This window comes from Oncorhynchus nerka, linkage group LG6 (genome assembly GCF_034236695.1).
Source record: "Oncorhynchus nerka isolate Pitt River linkage group LG6, Oner_Uvic_2.0, whole genome shotgun sequence".
NCBI lineage: Eukaryota > Metazoa > Chordata > Actinopteri > Salmoniformes > Salmonidae > Oncorhynchus > Oncorhynchus nerka.
The window spans coordinates 91,194,502-91,211,113 of NC_088401.1; the positions used below are offsets into that span (position 1 = coordinate 91,194,502).

Below are 16,612 nucleotides of genomic sequence, written 5' to 3' on the forward strand. Positions count from 1 at the left end.
GCAGCATTAGTAGTAGCAGCAGCAGCATTAGTAGCAGTAGCAGCAGCATTAGTAGTAGTAGTAGCAGCAGCATTAGTAGCAGTAGTAGCAGCATTAGTAGTAGTAGTAGCAGCATTAGTAGTAGTAGCAGCAGCATTAGTAGTAGTAGCAGCAGCATTAGTAGCATTAGTAGCAGTAGCAGCAGCAGCATTAGTAGTAGCAGTAGCATTAGTAGTAGTAGCAGCAGCATTAGTAGTAGCAGTAGCAGCATTAGTAGTAGTAGCAGCAGCAGCATTAGTAGTAGCAGCAGCAGCATTAGTAGCAGTAGCAGCAGCATTAGTAGTAGTAGTAGCAGCAGCATTAGTAGCAGTAGTAGCAGCATTAGTAGTAGTAGTAGCAGCATTAGTAGTAGTAGCAGCAGCATTAGTAGTAGTAGCAGCAGCATTAGTAGCATTAGTAGCAGTAGCAGCAGCATTAGTAGTAGTAGCAGCATTAGTAGCAGTAGCAGCATTAGTAGCAGTAGCAGCATTAGTAGCAGTAGCAGCAGCATTAGTAGTAGTAGCAGCATTAGTAGCAGTAGCAGCAGCATTAGTAGTAGCAGCAGCATTAGTAGCAGTAGCAGCATTAGTAGCAGTAGCAGCATTAGTAGCAGTAGCAGCATTAGTAGCAGTAGCAGCAGCATTAGTAGCAGTAGCAGCATTAGTAGCAGTAGCAGCATTAGCAGCAGCATTAGTAGTAGCAGCAGCATTAGTAGTAGCAGCAGCAGCATTAGTAGTAGTAGCAGCATTAGTAGTAGCAGCATTAGTAGTAGTAGCATTAGTAGTAGTAGCAGCATTAGTAGCAGTAGCAGCAGCATTAGTAGTAGCAGTAGCAGCAGTAGTAGTAGCAGCAGCAGTAGTAGTAGCAGCAGCAGCATTAGTAGTAGCAGCAGCAGCAGTAGTAGTAGCAGTAGCAGCATTAGTAGTAGTAGTAGCAGCAAGAGCAGCATTAGTAGTAGCAGGAGCAGCATTAGTAGTAGCAGTAGCAGCAGTAGTAGTAGTAGCAGCAGCATTAGTAGTAGCAGTAGCAGCAGTAGTAGTAGTAGCAGTAGCAGCATTAGTAGCAGTAGCAGCAGCAAGAGCAGCATTAGTAGTAGCAGTAGCAGCAGTAGTAGTAGTAGCAGCAGCATTAGTAGTAGCAGCAGTAGTAGTAGTAGCAGCAGCATTAGTAGTAGCAGTAGCAGCAAGAGCAGCATTAGTAGTAGCAGTAGCAGCAGTAGTAGTAGTAGCAGCAGCATTAGTAGTAGCAGTAGCAGCATTAGTAGTAGTAGTAGCAGCATTAGTAGTAGCAGTAGCAGCATTAGTAGTAGCAGTAGCAGCATTAGTAGTAGTAGTAGCAGCATTAGTAGTAGCAGTAGCAGCAGCATTAGTAGTAGTAGTAGCAGCATTAGTAGTAGTAGCAGCATTAGTAGTAGCAGCAGCAGCATTAGTAGTAGCAGCATTAGTAGTAGTAGTAGCAGCATTAGTAGTAGTAGTAGTAGCAGCATTAGTAGTAGTAGTAGCAGCATTAGTAGTAGTAGCAGCAGCATTAGTAGTAGCAGTAGCAGCACTAGTAGCATTAGTAGTAGCAGCAGCATTAGTAGTAGTAGTAGTAGTAGTAGTAGCAGCAGCATTAGTAGTAGTAGTAGCAGCATTAGTAGTAGCAGCAGCAGCATTAGTAGTAGTAGTAGCAGCAGCATTAGTAGTAGTAGTAGCAGCATTAGTAGTAGTAGCAGCAGCATTAGTAGTAGCAGTAGCAGCACTAGTAGCATTAGTAGTAGCAGCAGCATTAGTAGTAGTAGTAGTAGTAGCAGCAGCATTAGTAGTAGCAGTAGCAGCACTAGTAGCATTAGTAGTAGCAGCAGCATTAGTAGTAGTAGTAGTAGCAGCAGCATTAGTAGTAGTAGTAGCAGCATTAGTAGTAGCAGCAGCAGCATTAGTAGTAGTAGTAGCAGCAGCATTAGTAGTAGTAGTAGCAGCATTAGTAGTAGTAGCAGCAGCATTAGTAGTAGCAGTAGCAGCACTAGTAGCATTAGTAGTAGCAGCAGCATTAGTAGTAGTAGTAGCAGCATTAGTAGTAGTAGTAGTAGTAGTAGTAGCAGCAGCATTAGTAGTAGTAGCAGCAGCAGTAGTAGTAGTAGTAGCAGCAGCAGCATTAGTAGTAGTAGCAGCATTAGTAGCAGTAGTAGTAGTAGTAGCAGCAGCAGCATTAGTAGTAGCAGCAGCATTAGTAGTAGCAGCAGCAGCATTAGTAGTAGCAGCAGCAGCATTAGTAGTAGTAGTAGTAGTAGCAGCATTAGTAGTAGTAGTAGTAGTAGTAGTAGTAGCAGCAGCATTAGTAGTAGTAGTAGCAGCATTAGTAGTAGCAGCAGCAGCATTAGTAGTAGTAGCAGCATTAGTAGTAGCAGCAGCATTAGTAGTAGCAGCAGCAGCATTAGTAGTAGCAGCAGCAGCATTAGTAGTAGCAGCAGCAGCATTAGTAGTAGTAGCAGCAGCATTAGTAGCAGTAGTAGCAGCATTAGTAGTAGCAGTAGTAGTAGCAGCAGCATTAGTAGTAGTAGTAGTAGTAGCATTAGTAGTAGTAGTAGTAGCAGCATTAGTAGTAGCAGCAGCAGCATTAGTAGCAGTAGCAGCAGCATTAGTAGTAGTAGCAGCAGCAGCATTAGTAGTAGCAGCAGCATTAGTAGTAGTAGCAGCAGCAGCATTAGTAGTAGCAGCAGCATTAGTAGTAGCAGCAGCATTAGTAGTAGCAGCAGCAGCATTAGTAGCAGCAGCAGCAGCATTAGTAGTAGCAGCATTAGTAGTAGTAGTAGCAGCATTAGTAGTAGTAGCAGCAGCATTAGTAGTAGTAGCAGCAGCATTAGTAGCATTAGTAGCAGTAGCAGCAGCATTAGTAGTAGTAGCAGCATTAGTAGTAGTAGCAGCAGCATTAGTAGTAGTAGCAGCAGCATTAGTAGCATTAGTAGCAGTAGCAGCAGCATTAGTAGTAGTAGCAGCATTAGTAGCAGTAGCAGCATTAGTAGCAGTAGCAGCATTAGTACCAGTAGCAGCAGCATTAGTAGTAGTAGCAGCATTAGTAGCAGTAGCAGCAGCATTAGTAGTAGCAGCAGCATTAGTAGCAGTAGCAGCATTAGTAGCAGTAGCAGCATTAGTAGCAGTAGCAGCAGCATTAGTAGTAGCAGTAGCAGCAAGAGCAGCATTAGTAGCAGTAGCAGCAGCATTAGTAGCAGTAGCAGCATTAGTAGCAGTAGCAGCATTAGTAGCAGTAGCAGCATTAGTAGCAGTAGCAGCAGCATTAGTAGCAGTAGCAGCATTAGTAGCAGTAGCAGCATTAGTAGCAGTAGCAGCATTAGCAGCAGCATTAGTAGTAGCAGCAGCATTAGTAGTAGCAGCAGCAGCATTAGTAGTAGTAGCAGCATTAGTAGTAGCAGCATTAGTAGTAGTAGCAGTAGCAGCAGCATTAGTAGTAGTAGCAGCATTAGTAGCAGTAGCAGCAGCATTAGTAGTAGCAGTAGCAGCAGTAGTAGTAGCAGTAGCAGCATTAGTAGTAGCAGCAGCAGCAGTAGTAGTAGCAGTAGCAGCATTAGTAGTAGCAGTAGCAGCATTAGTAGCAGTAGCAGCAGCAAGAGCAGCATTAGTAGTAGCAGTAGCAGCAGTAGTAGTAGTAGCAGCAGCATTAGTAGTAGCAGTAGCAGCAAGAGCAGCATTAGTAGTAGCAGTAGCAGCAGTAGTAGTAGTAGCAGCAGCATTAGTAGTAGCAGTAGCAGCATTAGTAGTAGTAGTAGCAGCATTAGTAGTAGTAGTAGCAGCATTAGTAGTAGTAGTAGCAGCATTAGTAGTAGCAGTAGCAGCATTAGTAGTAGTAGTAGCAGCATTAGTAGTAGCAGTAGCAGCAGCATTAGTAGTAGTAGTAGCAGCATTAGTAGTAGTAGCAGCATTAGTAGTAGTAGTAGCAGCATTAGTAGTAGCAGTAGCAGCAGCATTAGTAGTAGTAGTAGCAGCATTAGTAGTAGCAGCAGCAGCATTAGTAGTAGTAGTAGCAGCAGCATTAGTAGTAGTAGTAGCAGCATTAGTAGTAGTAGCAGCAGCATTAGTAGTAGCAGTAGCAGCACTAGTAGCATTAGTAGTAGCAGCAGCATTAGTAGTAGTAGTAGTAGTAGTAGCAGCAGCATTAGTAGTAGTAGCAGCAGTAGCAGCACTAGTAGCATTAGTAGTAGCAGCAGCATTAGTAGTAGTAGTAGTAGCAGCAGCATTAGTAGTAGTAGCAGCATTAGTAGTAGTAGCAGCATTAGTAGTAGTAGCAGCAGTAGTAATCTGGTCACCAAGCTCAAACCACACCAGGTCGACGGTGAGAGTCAATGTTGGTGTAGTAGTAGTAGAACCAGTGGTAGTAGTAGAACCAGTGATAGTATCGGTAGTTGTAGAACCGGTGGTAGTATCGGTAGTAGTAGAACCAGTGGCAGTAGTAGAACCAGTTGTAGTAGTAGAGCCGGTGGTGGTAGCGGTAGTAGTAGAACCGGTGGTTGTAGTAGTAGAACCGGTGGTGGTAGCGGTAGTAGTAGAACCGGTGGTTGTAGTAGTAGAACCGGTGGTTGTAGTAGTAGAACCGGTGGTGGTAGCGGTAGTAGTAGAACCGGTGGTGGTAGCGGTAGTAGTAGAACCGGTGGTGGTAGCGGTAGTAGTAGAACCGGTGGTGGTAGCGGTAGTAGTAGAACCGGTGGTGGTAGCGGTAGTAGTAGAACCGGTGGTGGTAGCGGTAGTAGTAGAACCGGTGGCGGCATCGGTAGTAGTAGAACCGGTGGTAGTAGAACCAGCGGTAGCGGTAGTAGAACCAGTGGTAGCAGTAATAGAACCAGTAGTAGCTGTAGTTGTAACAACCAAAACAACGGGTAGAGAACGTCTTTCATCATAATGTTGATGGTATAGTGAATGGAGCGCTGCTTTTACTGGTTTACTCATCAAGTCATTACCTCATCAAGTCATTACCTCATCAAGTCATTACCTCATCAAGTCATTACCATGCTTCACAGCCGTCGGCGTCAACGCCGAACAGACACGTCTTCAGAAATGCTTTGGGTGTTGAGTGAGGTCTCTGTGTCTGTCTCTCTAGGGGTCCAGTTCATGTGGGACTGCTGTTGTGAGTCGGTGAAGAAAACCAACAAGAACTCTGGTTCTGGATGTATCCTGGCTCACTGTATGGGTCTGGGAAAAACACTGCAGGTCTGTACCACCCAGCCACCTGTTGTTTCTGTTTTAGACTTTCATTTCTGTCTTCCTATAGAAAAGGGGGTGTTTCTCTAGTTGTGGGAGGAGCATGTCTACTTCCACCATTTATCTCATCTGACCCTGTAATTACCTGCTTTTACCACTAGGGGGTAACCCTGCACTGTACTCTGTTGCAGTCCCTGCTTTTACCACTAGGGGGTAACCCTGCACACGTTCTACTTCACCCTTTGTCTCTGTACGGTGCATTCAGAAAGTATTCAAACCCCTTGACTTTTTCCACATTTTGTTACGTTACAGCCTTATTCTAAAATGGATTAAATAGTCCCCCCCCCTCATCAATTTACACACACTACCCCATAATGACATCACAATACCCCATAATGACATCACAATACCCCATAATGACATCACAATACCCCATAATGACATCACAATACCCCATAATGACATCACAATACCCCATGATGACATCACAATACCCCATGATGTCAAAGCAAAAACGTTTATTTAGATCTGTTTTCAAATGTATTAAATGAAAAACATATCTTATCTACCTCTGTAGTCAGACCCTTTGCTATGAGACTCGAAATTGAGCTCAGGTGCATCCTGTTTCCATTGATCATCCTTGAGATGTTTCTACAACTTGATTGGAGTCCACCTGTGGTAAATTCAATTGATTGGACATGATTTGGAAAGGCAACACACCTGTCTATAGAAGGTCTCACAGTTGACAGTGCATTTCAGAGCAAAAACCAAGCCATGAGGTCAAAGGAATTGTCCTTAGAGCTCCGAGACAGGATTGTGTCGAGGCACAGATCTGGGGAAGGATACCAAAACGTTTCTGCAGCATTGAAGGTCCCCAAGAACAGAGTGGCCTCCATCATTATTTAATAGAAGAAGGTTGGAACCACCAAGACTCTTCCTAGAGCTGGATGCCCATTCAAACTGAGCAATCAGGGAAGAAGGGCCTTGGTCAGAGAGGTGACCATGAATCCAATAGTCACTCTGACAGAGCACCAGAGTTCCTCTTTGTAGATGGGATAAACTTCCAGAAGGACAACCATCTCTGCAGCACTCCACCAATCAGGCCTTTATGGTAGAATGGCCAGACAGAAGCCACTCCTCAGTAAAGGCCATGACAGCCCGCTTGGAGTTTGCCAAAAGGCACCTAGAGGATTCTGACTGTGAGAAACATGATTCTCTGGTGTGATGAAACCAAGATTGAACTCTTTGGCCTGAATGCCAAGCTTCACGTCTGGATAAAACCTGGCACCATCCCTACGGTGAAGCATGGTGGTGGCACCATCCCTACGGTGAAGCATGGTGGTGGCACCATCCCTACGGTGAAGCATGGTGGTGGCAGCATCCCTACGGTGAAGCATGGTGGTGGCAGCATCCCTACGGTGAAGCATGGTGGTGGCAGCATCCCTACGGTGAAGCATGGTGGTGGCAGCATCCCTACGGTGAAGCATGGTGGTGGCAGCATCATGCTGTGGGGATATTTTCCAGTGGCAGGGACTGGGGGACTTGTCAGAATAGATGACCGGAGCAAAGGACAGAGATCCTTGATGAAAAACTGCTCCAGAGCGCTCAGGACCTCCGACTGGGGCGAAGGTTCACCTTCCAACAGGACAACGATTGATTTATCATTATGGGACAGTGTGTCATGAGGTTTTGAGTCGTTATGGGGGTAGTGTGTCTTGTAGTATTGTCTTTATCTGGTAGTGTGTCGTCTTGGGGTATTGAGTCATGAGGTATTGTGTCATTATGGGGTAGTGTGTCGTCTTGGGGTATTGAGTCATGAGGTATTGTGTCATTATGGGGGTAGTGTGCCATTATTTGGGTATTGTGTCTTGGGGTAGTGTGTCATTATGGGGTAGTGTGCCATTATTTGGGTATTGTGTCTTGGGGTAGTGTGTCATTATGGGGTAGTGTGTCATTATGGGGTAGTGTGTCATTATGGGGTAGTGTGTCATTATGGGGTAGTGTGCCATTATGGGGTAGTGTGCCATTATGGGGTAGTGTGCCATTATTTGGGTATTGTGTGTAGATTGATGAGGGGGAAAAAATAATTGTATCCATTTTAGAACAAGGCTGGAACAAAATGTGGAAAAAGTCACGGGGTCTGAATACTTTCCCAAGGCTCTGTAAATATATACTGTATCTAACCCTGTCTATATCACTAGGTCTGAATGCTCTGTTCCCAAGGCTCTGTAAATATATACTGTATCTAACCCTGTCTATATCACTAGGTGGTAACCCTACTCCACACACTACTGCTCTGTGACAAGTTAGACTTCTCTCTATGTGTGTATATATCTATACTGTATCTAACCCTGTCTATATCACTAGGTGGTAACCCTACTCCACACACTACTGCTCTGTGACAAGTTAGACTTCTCCACGGCTCTGATCGTCTGTCCTCTCAACACCGTTCTCAACTGGCTCAACGAGTTTGAGAAGTGGCAGTACGGCTTCAAGGACGAGGAGAGTTTAGAGGTACACACACACACACACACACACACACACACACACATATATATTCACACAGTTGAAGTTTACATCCACTGAGGTCGGAGTCATTAAAACTCGTTTTTCAACCACTCCACAAATCTCTTGTTACCAAACTATAGTTTTGGTAAGTCAGTTAGGACATCTACTTTGTTCATGATACAAGTCATTTCACCATCAATTGTTTACAGATTATTTCTCTTATAATTCACTGGATCACAATTCCAGTTTTCTGTAAAGAAAATCTCTGTGTTTATTTGGGAGAATTGTTGTCAGAATAGAATAAAACCAAAATGTTAATTTGACCCAAACACCTATAAATAGTTAAACCACAGATACAGAGCATTATGCAGGGGTCTCTAGTTTTTTCCAGAGCTGTGTGTGTGTGTGTTTACGCTGTGTGTGTTTACGCTGTGTGTGTGTGTGTGTTTACGCTGTGTGTGTGTCACTAGGTGACGGAGCTGGTGTGTCTGTGTGTCTTTACGCTCTCTGTCACTAGGTGACGGAGCTGGTGTGTGTGTGTTTACGCTGTGTGTCTGTCACTAGGTGACGGAGCTGGTGTGTGTGTGTTTACGCTGTGTGTCTGTCACTAGGTGACGGAGCTGTCTGTGTGTCTTTACGCTCTCTGTCACTAGGTGACGGAGCTGGTGTGTGTGTGTGTGTGTGTGTTTACGCTGTGTGTCTGTCACTAGGTGACGGAGCTGGTGTGTGTGTGTGTGTGTGTGTGTGTGTTTACGCTGTGTGTCTGTCACTAGGTGACGGAGCTGGCCACGGTGAAGCGTCCTCAGGAGAGAGCGTCTGCTCTGCAGCAGTGGCAGGAGGACGGAGGAATCATGATCATTGGCTATGAGATGTACCGTAACCTCACACAGGGTAGAAACATCAAGAGCAAGAAACTCAAAGAGACCTTCCAGAAGACCCTGGTTGACCCAGGTAGGTAGAGGACACACACACGGTTATGTATTGTATCCAGTTTCTTCTCAACTCTCTGTTCTGTGTTGTCCCCCTCCCCAGGCCCAGACTTTGTGATCTGTGATGAGGGCCACATCTTGAAGAACGAGGCGTCGGCCATCTCTAAAGCCATGAACTCCATCAAGACCCGACGGAGAGTGGTGCTCACCGGCACTCCGCTGCAGAACAACCTCATAGAGTGTATGTCCGTTACGTTGTTATATACAGTTAGAATGAACCAGAACTTCCCATAGGGCAGGAGTCCATCTCCTGTTTCTGTAGAGGGAACCAGAACGGCCCGTAGGCCAGGAGTCCATCTCCTGTTTCTGTAGAGTGAACCAGAACGGCCCGTAGGCCAGGAGTCCATCTCCTGTTTCTGTAGAGTGAACCAGAACGGCCCGTAGGCCAGGAGTCCATCTCCTGTTTCTGTAGTGAACCAGAACGGCCCGTAGGCCAGGAGTCCATCTCCTGTTTCTGTAGAGTGAACCAGAACGGCCCGTAGGCCAGGAGTCCATCTCCTGTTTCTGTAGAGTGAACCAGAACGGCCCGTAGGGCAGGAGTCCATCTCCTGTTTCTGTAGAGGGAACCAGAACGGCCCGTAGGGCAGGAGTCCATCTCCTGTTTCTGTAGAGTGAACCAGAACGGCCCGTAGGCCAGGAGTCCATCTCCTGTTTCTGTAGAGTGAACCAGAACGGCCCGTAGGCCAGGAGTCCATCTCCTGTTTCTGTAGAGGGAACCAGAACGGCCCGTAGGCCAGGAGTCCATCTCCTGTTTCTGTAGAGTGAACCAGAACGGCCCGTAGGCCAGGAGTCCATCTCCTGTTTCTGTAGTGAACCAGAACGGCCCGTAGGCCAGGAGTCCATCTCCTGTTTCTGTAGAGTGAACCAGAACGGCCCGTAGGCCAGGAGTCCATCTCCTGTTTCTGTAGAGTGAACCAGAACGGCCCGTAGGCCAGGAGTCCATCTCCTGTTTCTGTAGAGTGAACCAGAACGGCCCGTAGGCCATCTCCTGTTTCTGTAGAGTGAACCAGAACGGCCCGTAGGCCAGGAGTCCATCTCCTGTTTCTGTAGAGGGAACCAGAACGGCCCGTAGGCCAGGAGTCCATCTCCTGTTTCTGTAGAGGGAACCAGAACGGCCCGTAGGCCAGGAGTCCATCTCCTGTTTCTGTAGAGGGAACCAGAACGGCCCGTAGGCCAGGAGTCCATCTCCTGTTTCTGTAGAGTGAACCAGAACGGCCCGTAGGCCAGGAGTCCATCTCCTGTTTCTGTAGAGTGAACCAGAACGGCCCGTAGGCCAGGAGTCCATCTCCTGTTTCTGTAGAGTGAACCAGAACGGCCCGTAGGCCAGGAGTCCATCTCCTGTTTCTGTAGAGGGAACCAGAACGGCCCGTAGGCCAGGAGTCCATCTCCTGTTTCTGTAGAGTGAACCAGACGGCCCGTAGGCCAGGAGTCCACGGCCCGTAGGCCAGAGTCCATCTCCTGTTTCTGTAGAGTGAACCAGAACGGTCCATCCCGTAGGGCAGGAGTCCATCTCCTGTTTCTGTAGAGGGAACCAGAACGGCCCGTAGGGCAGGAGTCCATCTCCTGTTTCTGTAGAGTGAACCAGAACGGCCCGTAGGCCAGGAGTCCATCTCCTGTTTCTGTAGAGTGAACCAGAACGGCCCGTAGGCCAGGAGTCCATCTCCTGTTTCTGTAGAGGGAACCAGAACGGCCCGTAGGCCAGGAGTCCATCTCCTGTTTCTGTAGAGTGAACCAGAACGGCCCGTCTGTAGAGTGAACCAGGCCAGAGTCCATCTCCTGTTTCTGTAGAGTGAACCAGAACGGCCCGTAGGCCAGGAGTCCATCTCCTGTTTCTGTAGAGTGAACCAGAACGGCCCGTAGGCCAGGAGTCCATCTCCTGTTTCTGTAGAGGGAACCAGAACGGCCCGTAGGCCATCTCCTGTTTCTGTAGAGGGAACCAGAACGGCCCGTAGGCCAGGAGTCCATCTCCTGTTTCTGTAGAGGGAACCAGAACGGCCCGTAGGCCAGGAGTCCATCTCCTGTTTCTGTAGAGGGAACCAGAACGGCCCGTAGGCCAGGAGTCCATCTCCTGTTTCTGTAGAGGGAACCAGAACGGCCCGTAGGCCAGGAGTCCATCTCCTGTTTCTGTAGAGTGAACCAGAACGGCCCGTAGGCCAGGAGTCCATCTCCTGTTTCTGTAGTGAGAACCAGAACGGCCCGTAGGGCAGGAGTCCATCTCCTGTTTCTGTAGAGGGAACCAGAACGGCCCGTAGGCCAGGAGTCCATCTCCTGTTTCTGTAGAGGGAACCAGAACGGCCCGTAGGCCAGGAGTCCATCTCCTGTTTCTGTAGAGGGAACCAGAACGGCCCGTAGGCCATCTCCTGTTTCTGTAGAGGGAACCAGAACGGCCCGTAGGCCAGGAGTCCATCTCCTGTTTCTGTAGAGTGAACCAGAACGGCCCGTAGGGCAGGAGTCCATCTCCTGTTTCTGTAGAGTGAACCAGAACGGCCCGTAGGGCAGGAGTCCATCTCCTGTTTCTGTAGAGTGAACCAGAACGGCCCGTAGGGCAGGAGTCCATCTCCTGTTTCTGTAGAGTGAACCAGAACGGCCCGTAGGCCAGGAGTCCATCTCCTGTTTCTGTAGAGTGAACCAGAACGGCCCGTAGGCCAGGAGTCCATCTCCTGTTTCTGTAGAGTGAACCAGAACGGCCCGTAGGCCAGGAGTCCATCTCCTGTTTCTGTAGAGTGAACCAGAACGGCCCGTAGGCCAGGAGTCCATCTCCTGTTTCTGTAGAGTGAACCAGAACGGCCCGTAGGCCAGGAGTCCATCTCCTGTTTCTGTAGAGTGAACCAGAACGGCCCGTAGACCAGGAGTCCATCTCCAGTTCCTGTAGAGTGAACCAGAACGGCCCGTAGGCCAGGAGTCCATCTCCTGTTTCTGTAGAGTGAACCAGAACGGCCCGTAGGCCAGGAGTCCATCTCCTGTTTCTGTAGAGGGAACCAGAACGGCCCGTAGGCCAGGAGTCCATCTCCTGTTTCTGTAGAGGGAACCAGAACGGCCCGTAGGCCAGGAGTCCATCTCCTGTTTCTGTAGAGGGAACCAGAACGGCCCGTAGGCCAGGAGTCCATCTCCTGTTTCTGTAGAGTGAACCAGAACGGCCCGTAGGCCAGGAGTCCATCTCCTGTTTCTGTAGAGGGAACCAGAACGGCCCGTAGGCCAGGAGTCCATCTCCTGTTTCTGTAGAGTGAACCAGAAGTCCGGCCCGTAGGAGTCCATCTCCTGTTTCATCTCCTGTTTCTGTAGAGGGAACCAGAACGGCCCGTAGGCCAGGAGTCCATCTCCTGTTTCTGTAGAGGGAACCAGAACGGCCCGTAGGCCAGGAGTCCATCTCCTGTTTCTGTAGAGGGAACCAGAACGGCCCGTAGGCCAGGAGTCCATCTCCTGTTTCTGTAGAGGGAACCAGAACGGCCCGTAGGCCAGGAGTCCATCTCCTGTTTCTGTAGAGGGAACCAGAACGGCCCGTAGGCCAGAGTCCATCTCCTGTTTCTGTAGAGTGAACCAGAACGGCCCGTAGGCCAGGAGTCCATCTCCTGTTTCTGTAGTGAGAACCAGAGTCCACGTTTCCGTAGAGGGCAGGAGTCCATCTCCTGTTTCTGTAGAGGGAACCAGAACGGCCCGTAGGCCAGGAGTCCATCTCCTGTTTCTGTAGAGGGAACCAGAACGGCCCGTAGGCCAGGAGTCCATCTCCTGTTTCTGTAGAGGGAACCAGAACGGCCCGTGAGAACCAGAACGGCCCCAGGAGTCCATCTCCTGTTTCTGTAGAGGGAACCAGAACGGCCCGTAGGCCAGGAGTCCATCTCCTGTTTCTGTAGAGTGAACCAGAACGGCCCGTAGGGCAGGAGTCCATCTCCTGTTTCTGTAGAGTGAACCAGAACGGCCCGTAGGGCAGGAGTCCATCTCCTGTTTCTGTAGAGTGAACCAGAACGGCCCGTAGGGCAGGAGTCCATCTCCTGTTTCTGTAGAGTGAACCAGAACGGCCCGTAGGCAGGAGTCCATCTCCTGTTTCTGTAGAGGGAACCAGAACGGCCCGTAGGCCAGGAGTCCATCTCCTGTTTCTGTAGTGAGACAGCTTGATGTTCAGGACGCTCCGTGACACACTAGTGTCCTGTCTATATTCAGGGTTTTGAGTGGGTGTCTTAAGTATTCATACCCGAGAATATTTTTCACATTTTTGTTCCTTTTCAGAGAGGGATTAAAATGGATTTAAATGTGATTCTTGTTGTTGTTGTCGTCTATCTACACAATACTTCACAAATTCAAAGAGAGAAGCAAATTCTGCAAATTAAATTAGGCGAACTATTCGAATTTTAGCTACCAGGAAATGGAAGAGCGATTTCTGCATATTGCATCTTTAAATCTCGACTGAGCTTGAAGAATTTTGAAACTAATTAACGGGGAAATATTGCACAATCCAGGTGTGCAAAGCTCTTTTATGAGACTTACCTCAGAAGACCGACAGCTGTAATCACTGCCAGGGCTGTTTCTAACATGTGGGGTGAATACTTATCTTATCAAGCTATATTACTTTTTATAGATTTTTTAAAAACATTTCAGTATTTTGTTTAAATGGACGACAAAAAAATGACAATGAAATCCTTTTTTTAAATCTCGCATTGTAACACAACAAAATGTGAAGAAATCCAAGAGGGTTGAATATTTATGATACCACTGTGTGTGTTCCCTGTCCAGACCACTGCATGGTGAACTTCATCAAGGAGAACCTGCTGGGGTCAGTGAAGGAGTTCAGGAACCGCTTCGTCAACCCCATCCAGAACGGGCAGGCAGCGGACTCCACGGACCAGGATGTACGGATCATGAAGAAGAGGGCTCACATCCTCTACGAGATGCTCAATGGATGTGTTCAGGTAACACTGTTGTGACACTGTGATGTTCGCCTCATAAAGGATAGCTCACGTTCTCTCTGCTCTTTCTCTACGAGATGCTCAATGGATGTGTTCAGGTAACACTGGGTAACGGGCGGCCCACAGCCTCCCTCCGCGGATCCATTTCCTAAAACGGACCCCCCAGTTGAGGAACTCAGTCAGGTTCTCAACTTACTGTTGCTAGGCAGAATAGAGGAATTCACGAGGTGACATTTCTAACTGCGGTTGAGAATCAGCCGTTTCTGTCTTATGTCCATCACTGTCAATCACTCTATTAGTCATGTCAGCTAGCAATGTTTTAAGATTGGTAAATTAGTCAGCCGGTTGTCTAAACTTGTAGTAATATTTGCCGAATATAGACCGGGCACGCAGGACATGTGCCCAGGGAGCCCTGAACCCCAGGGGGCCCTGAACCCCAGGGAGCCCTGAACCCCAGGGGGCCCTGAGCCCTGAACCCCAGGGGGCCCTGAACCCCAGGGGGGGGGGGGCCCTGAACCCCAGGGGGGAACCCCAGGGGGCCCTGAACCTTCATTTTGTGAGTCACTCTCACTCAGATATCATATTATTGAGATGACAAAATGTATGGAATTACAGGAAATCTGCTGTAAAACTGCACATTTTTCCCCCCCGATGCCAAAAGGTGGAGAATTGCAGGACAAGTCCTTTAAAGTGATGGGAAATCAGTCCCTTAATCTACTTGCCCAGAGTCAGATGAACTTGTGGATACCACTTTACCACGTAAATCTCAGTTTTGGATGAGACGGACTTTATGACTAAATTGTCCTCCACTTTGTAGACCGTTTTGACACTAGAATAAGTATTTCTGACTGATATCGACAACCTCCGGCTGTTTCCATTGACAGACTGTTTAAAAATGTTTTTGTCTCTCTTTGACTGTGTCCTTCCCTTCTCAGAGAAGAGACCACTGTGTGTTTACTGGTCTCTCTGCTCTCTTTCTCCAGAGAAGAGACCACTGTGTGTTTACTGGTCTCTCTGCTCTTTCTCCCAGAGAAGAGACTACTGTGTGTTTACTGGTCTCTCTGCTTACTGGTCTCTCTGCTCTTTCTCCAGAGAAGAGACTACTGTGTGTTTACTGGTCTCTCTGCTCTCTCTCCAGAGAAGAGACTACGTGTGTTTACTGGTCTCTCTGCTCTCTCTCCCTAGAGAAGAGACTACCGTGTGTTTACTGGTCTCTCTGCTCTCTCTCTCCAGAGAAGAGACCACTGTGTGTTTACTGGTCTCTCTGCTCTTTCTCCAGAGAAGAGACTACTGTGTGTTTACTGGTCTCTCTGCTCTTTCTCCAGAGAAGAGACTACCGTGTGTTTACTGGTCTCTCTGCTCTCTCTCCAGAGAAGAGACCACTGTGTGTTTACTGGTCTCTCTGCTCTCTCTCCAGAGAAGAGACCACTGTGTGTTTACTGGTCTCTCTGCTCTCTCCAGAGAAGAGACCACTGTGTGTTTACTGGTCTCTCTGTCTCTCTCTCTCCAGAGAAGAGACCACTGTGTGTTTACTGGTCTCGCTGCTCTCTCCAGAGAAGAGACCACTGTGTGTTTACTGGTCTCTCTGCTCTCTCCAGAGAAGAGACTACCGTGTGTTTACTGGTCTCTCTGCTCTCTCTCTCCAGAGAAGAGACTACTCTGCCCTGACCAAGTTCCTGCCTCCTAAACATGAGTATGTTGTGTCCGTCAGAGTCACGCCCATCCAGTGTACTCTATACCGACACTACCTGGAGCACTTAACAGGTACACACTAACCCCTATCCCATCTAGTGTACTCTATACCGACACTACCTGGAGCACTATAGTGGAGCTATAGTGGAGGCCCTATTAGGGGGTAGCCCTGCTATTAGGGGGTGGGGGTCCCGGGGTAGCCCTGCTATTAGGGGGGTGGTGGGGGGGCCCGGGTAGCCCTGCTATATTAGGGGGTGGGGCCCGGGGTAGCCCTGCTATTAGGGGGTGGGGGCCCGGGGTAGCCCTGCTATATTAGGGGGGTGGGGTCCCGGGGTAGCCCTGCTATTAGGGGGGTGGGGGCCCGGGGTAGCCCTGCTATTAGGGGGGGTGGGGGCCCGGGGTAGCCCTGCTATTAGGGGGTGGGGGCCCGGGGTAGCCCTGCTATATTAGGGGGTGGGGTAGCCCTGCTATTAGGGGGGTGGGGGCCCGGGTAGCCCTGCTATATTAGGGGGTGGGGTAGCCCTGCTATTAGGGGGTGGGGGCCCGGGGTAGCCCTGCTATTATTAGCCCTGGGGGTGGGGTAGCCCTGCTATAGGGGGGGGCTGGACTACATAAATGGCTCCGAGCCTCTCATGCATAACGCTACTTTCTGTCCCTAAATTATATACGAAATAAATATTAATATTTGTTCATAAAAACAACTGAACTTCAAGTGAAAATCTAAAAACCGACTAGAAAAGGAACAGAAAATCCCAAAACAACCGTGATTATATCACTACATTTGTTCTGTCTCTCTGTTCTGGTGTTATGAGTGTGAGGGACCTTATTCAGCTACAGCTGTGGTGGGTATGAAATACACTCTCTCACGCACCTCTCTGTCTCGCTCCGTCTCTGTGGGCAGGTGCGGGGAGCGTGGTGGAGGGGGGTCGAGGCCGAGCTGGGACCAAACTGTTCCAGGACTTCCAGATGCTCAGCAGAATCTGGACCCATCCCTGGTGCCTGCAGCTGGACTACATCAGCAAGGAAAACAAGGTACACACACTTTTCCTGTCTGTCTCCCCTCGCCCGGCTGTCTGTCTGTCTCCCCTCGCCCGGCTGTCTGTCTGTCTCCCCTCGCCCGGCTGTCTGTCTGTCTCACCTCGCCCGGCTGTCTGTCTGTCTCCCCTCGCCCGGCTGTCTGTCTGTCTCCCCTCGCCCGGCTGTCTGTCTGTCTCCCCTCGCCCGGCTGTCTGTCTGTCTCCCCTCGCCCGGCTGTCTGTCTGTCTCCCCTCGCCCGGCTGTCTGTCTGTCTCCCCTCGCCCGGCTGTCTGTCTGT

The 16,612-nt window shown here is 48.9% G+C and overlaps 1 protein-coding gene across 1 annotated transcript in view; it reads left to right on the forward strand.

Annotated features, from left to right (window-relative positions):
* Positions 1-16,612, forward strand: part of atrx (ATRX chromatin remodeler) — a 111,194-nt gene that overhangs the window by 59,216 nt on the left and 35,366 nt on the right. Inside the window, 7 exon segments of the mRNA XM_065020010.1 lie at positions 5,107-5,216; positions 7,575-7,721; positions 8,489-8,666; positions 8,748-8,885; positions 13,433-13,608; positions 15,252-15,369; positions 16,199-16,329. Of these exon segments, the coding sequence (XP_064876082.1) occupies positions 5,107-5,216; positions 7,575-7,721; positions 8,489-8,666; positions 8,748-8,885; positions 13,433-13,608; positions 15,252-15,369; positions 16,199-16,329 (998 nt within the window).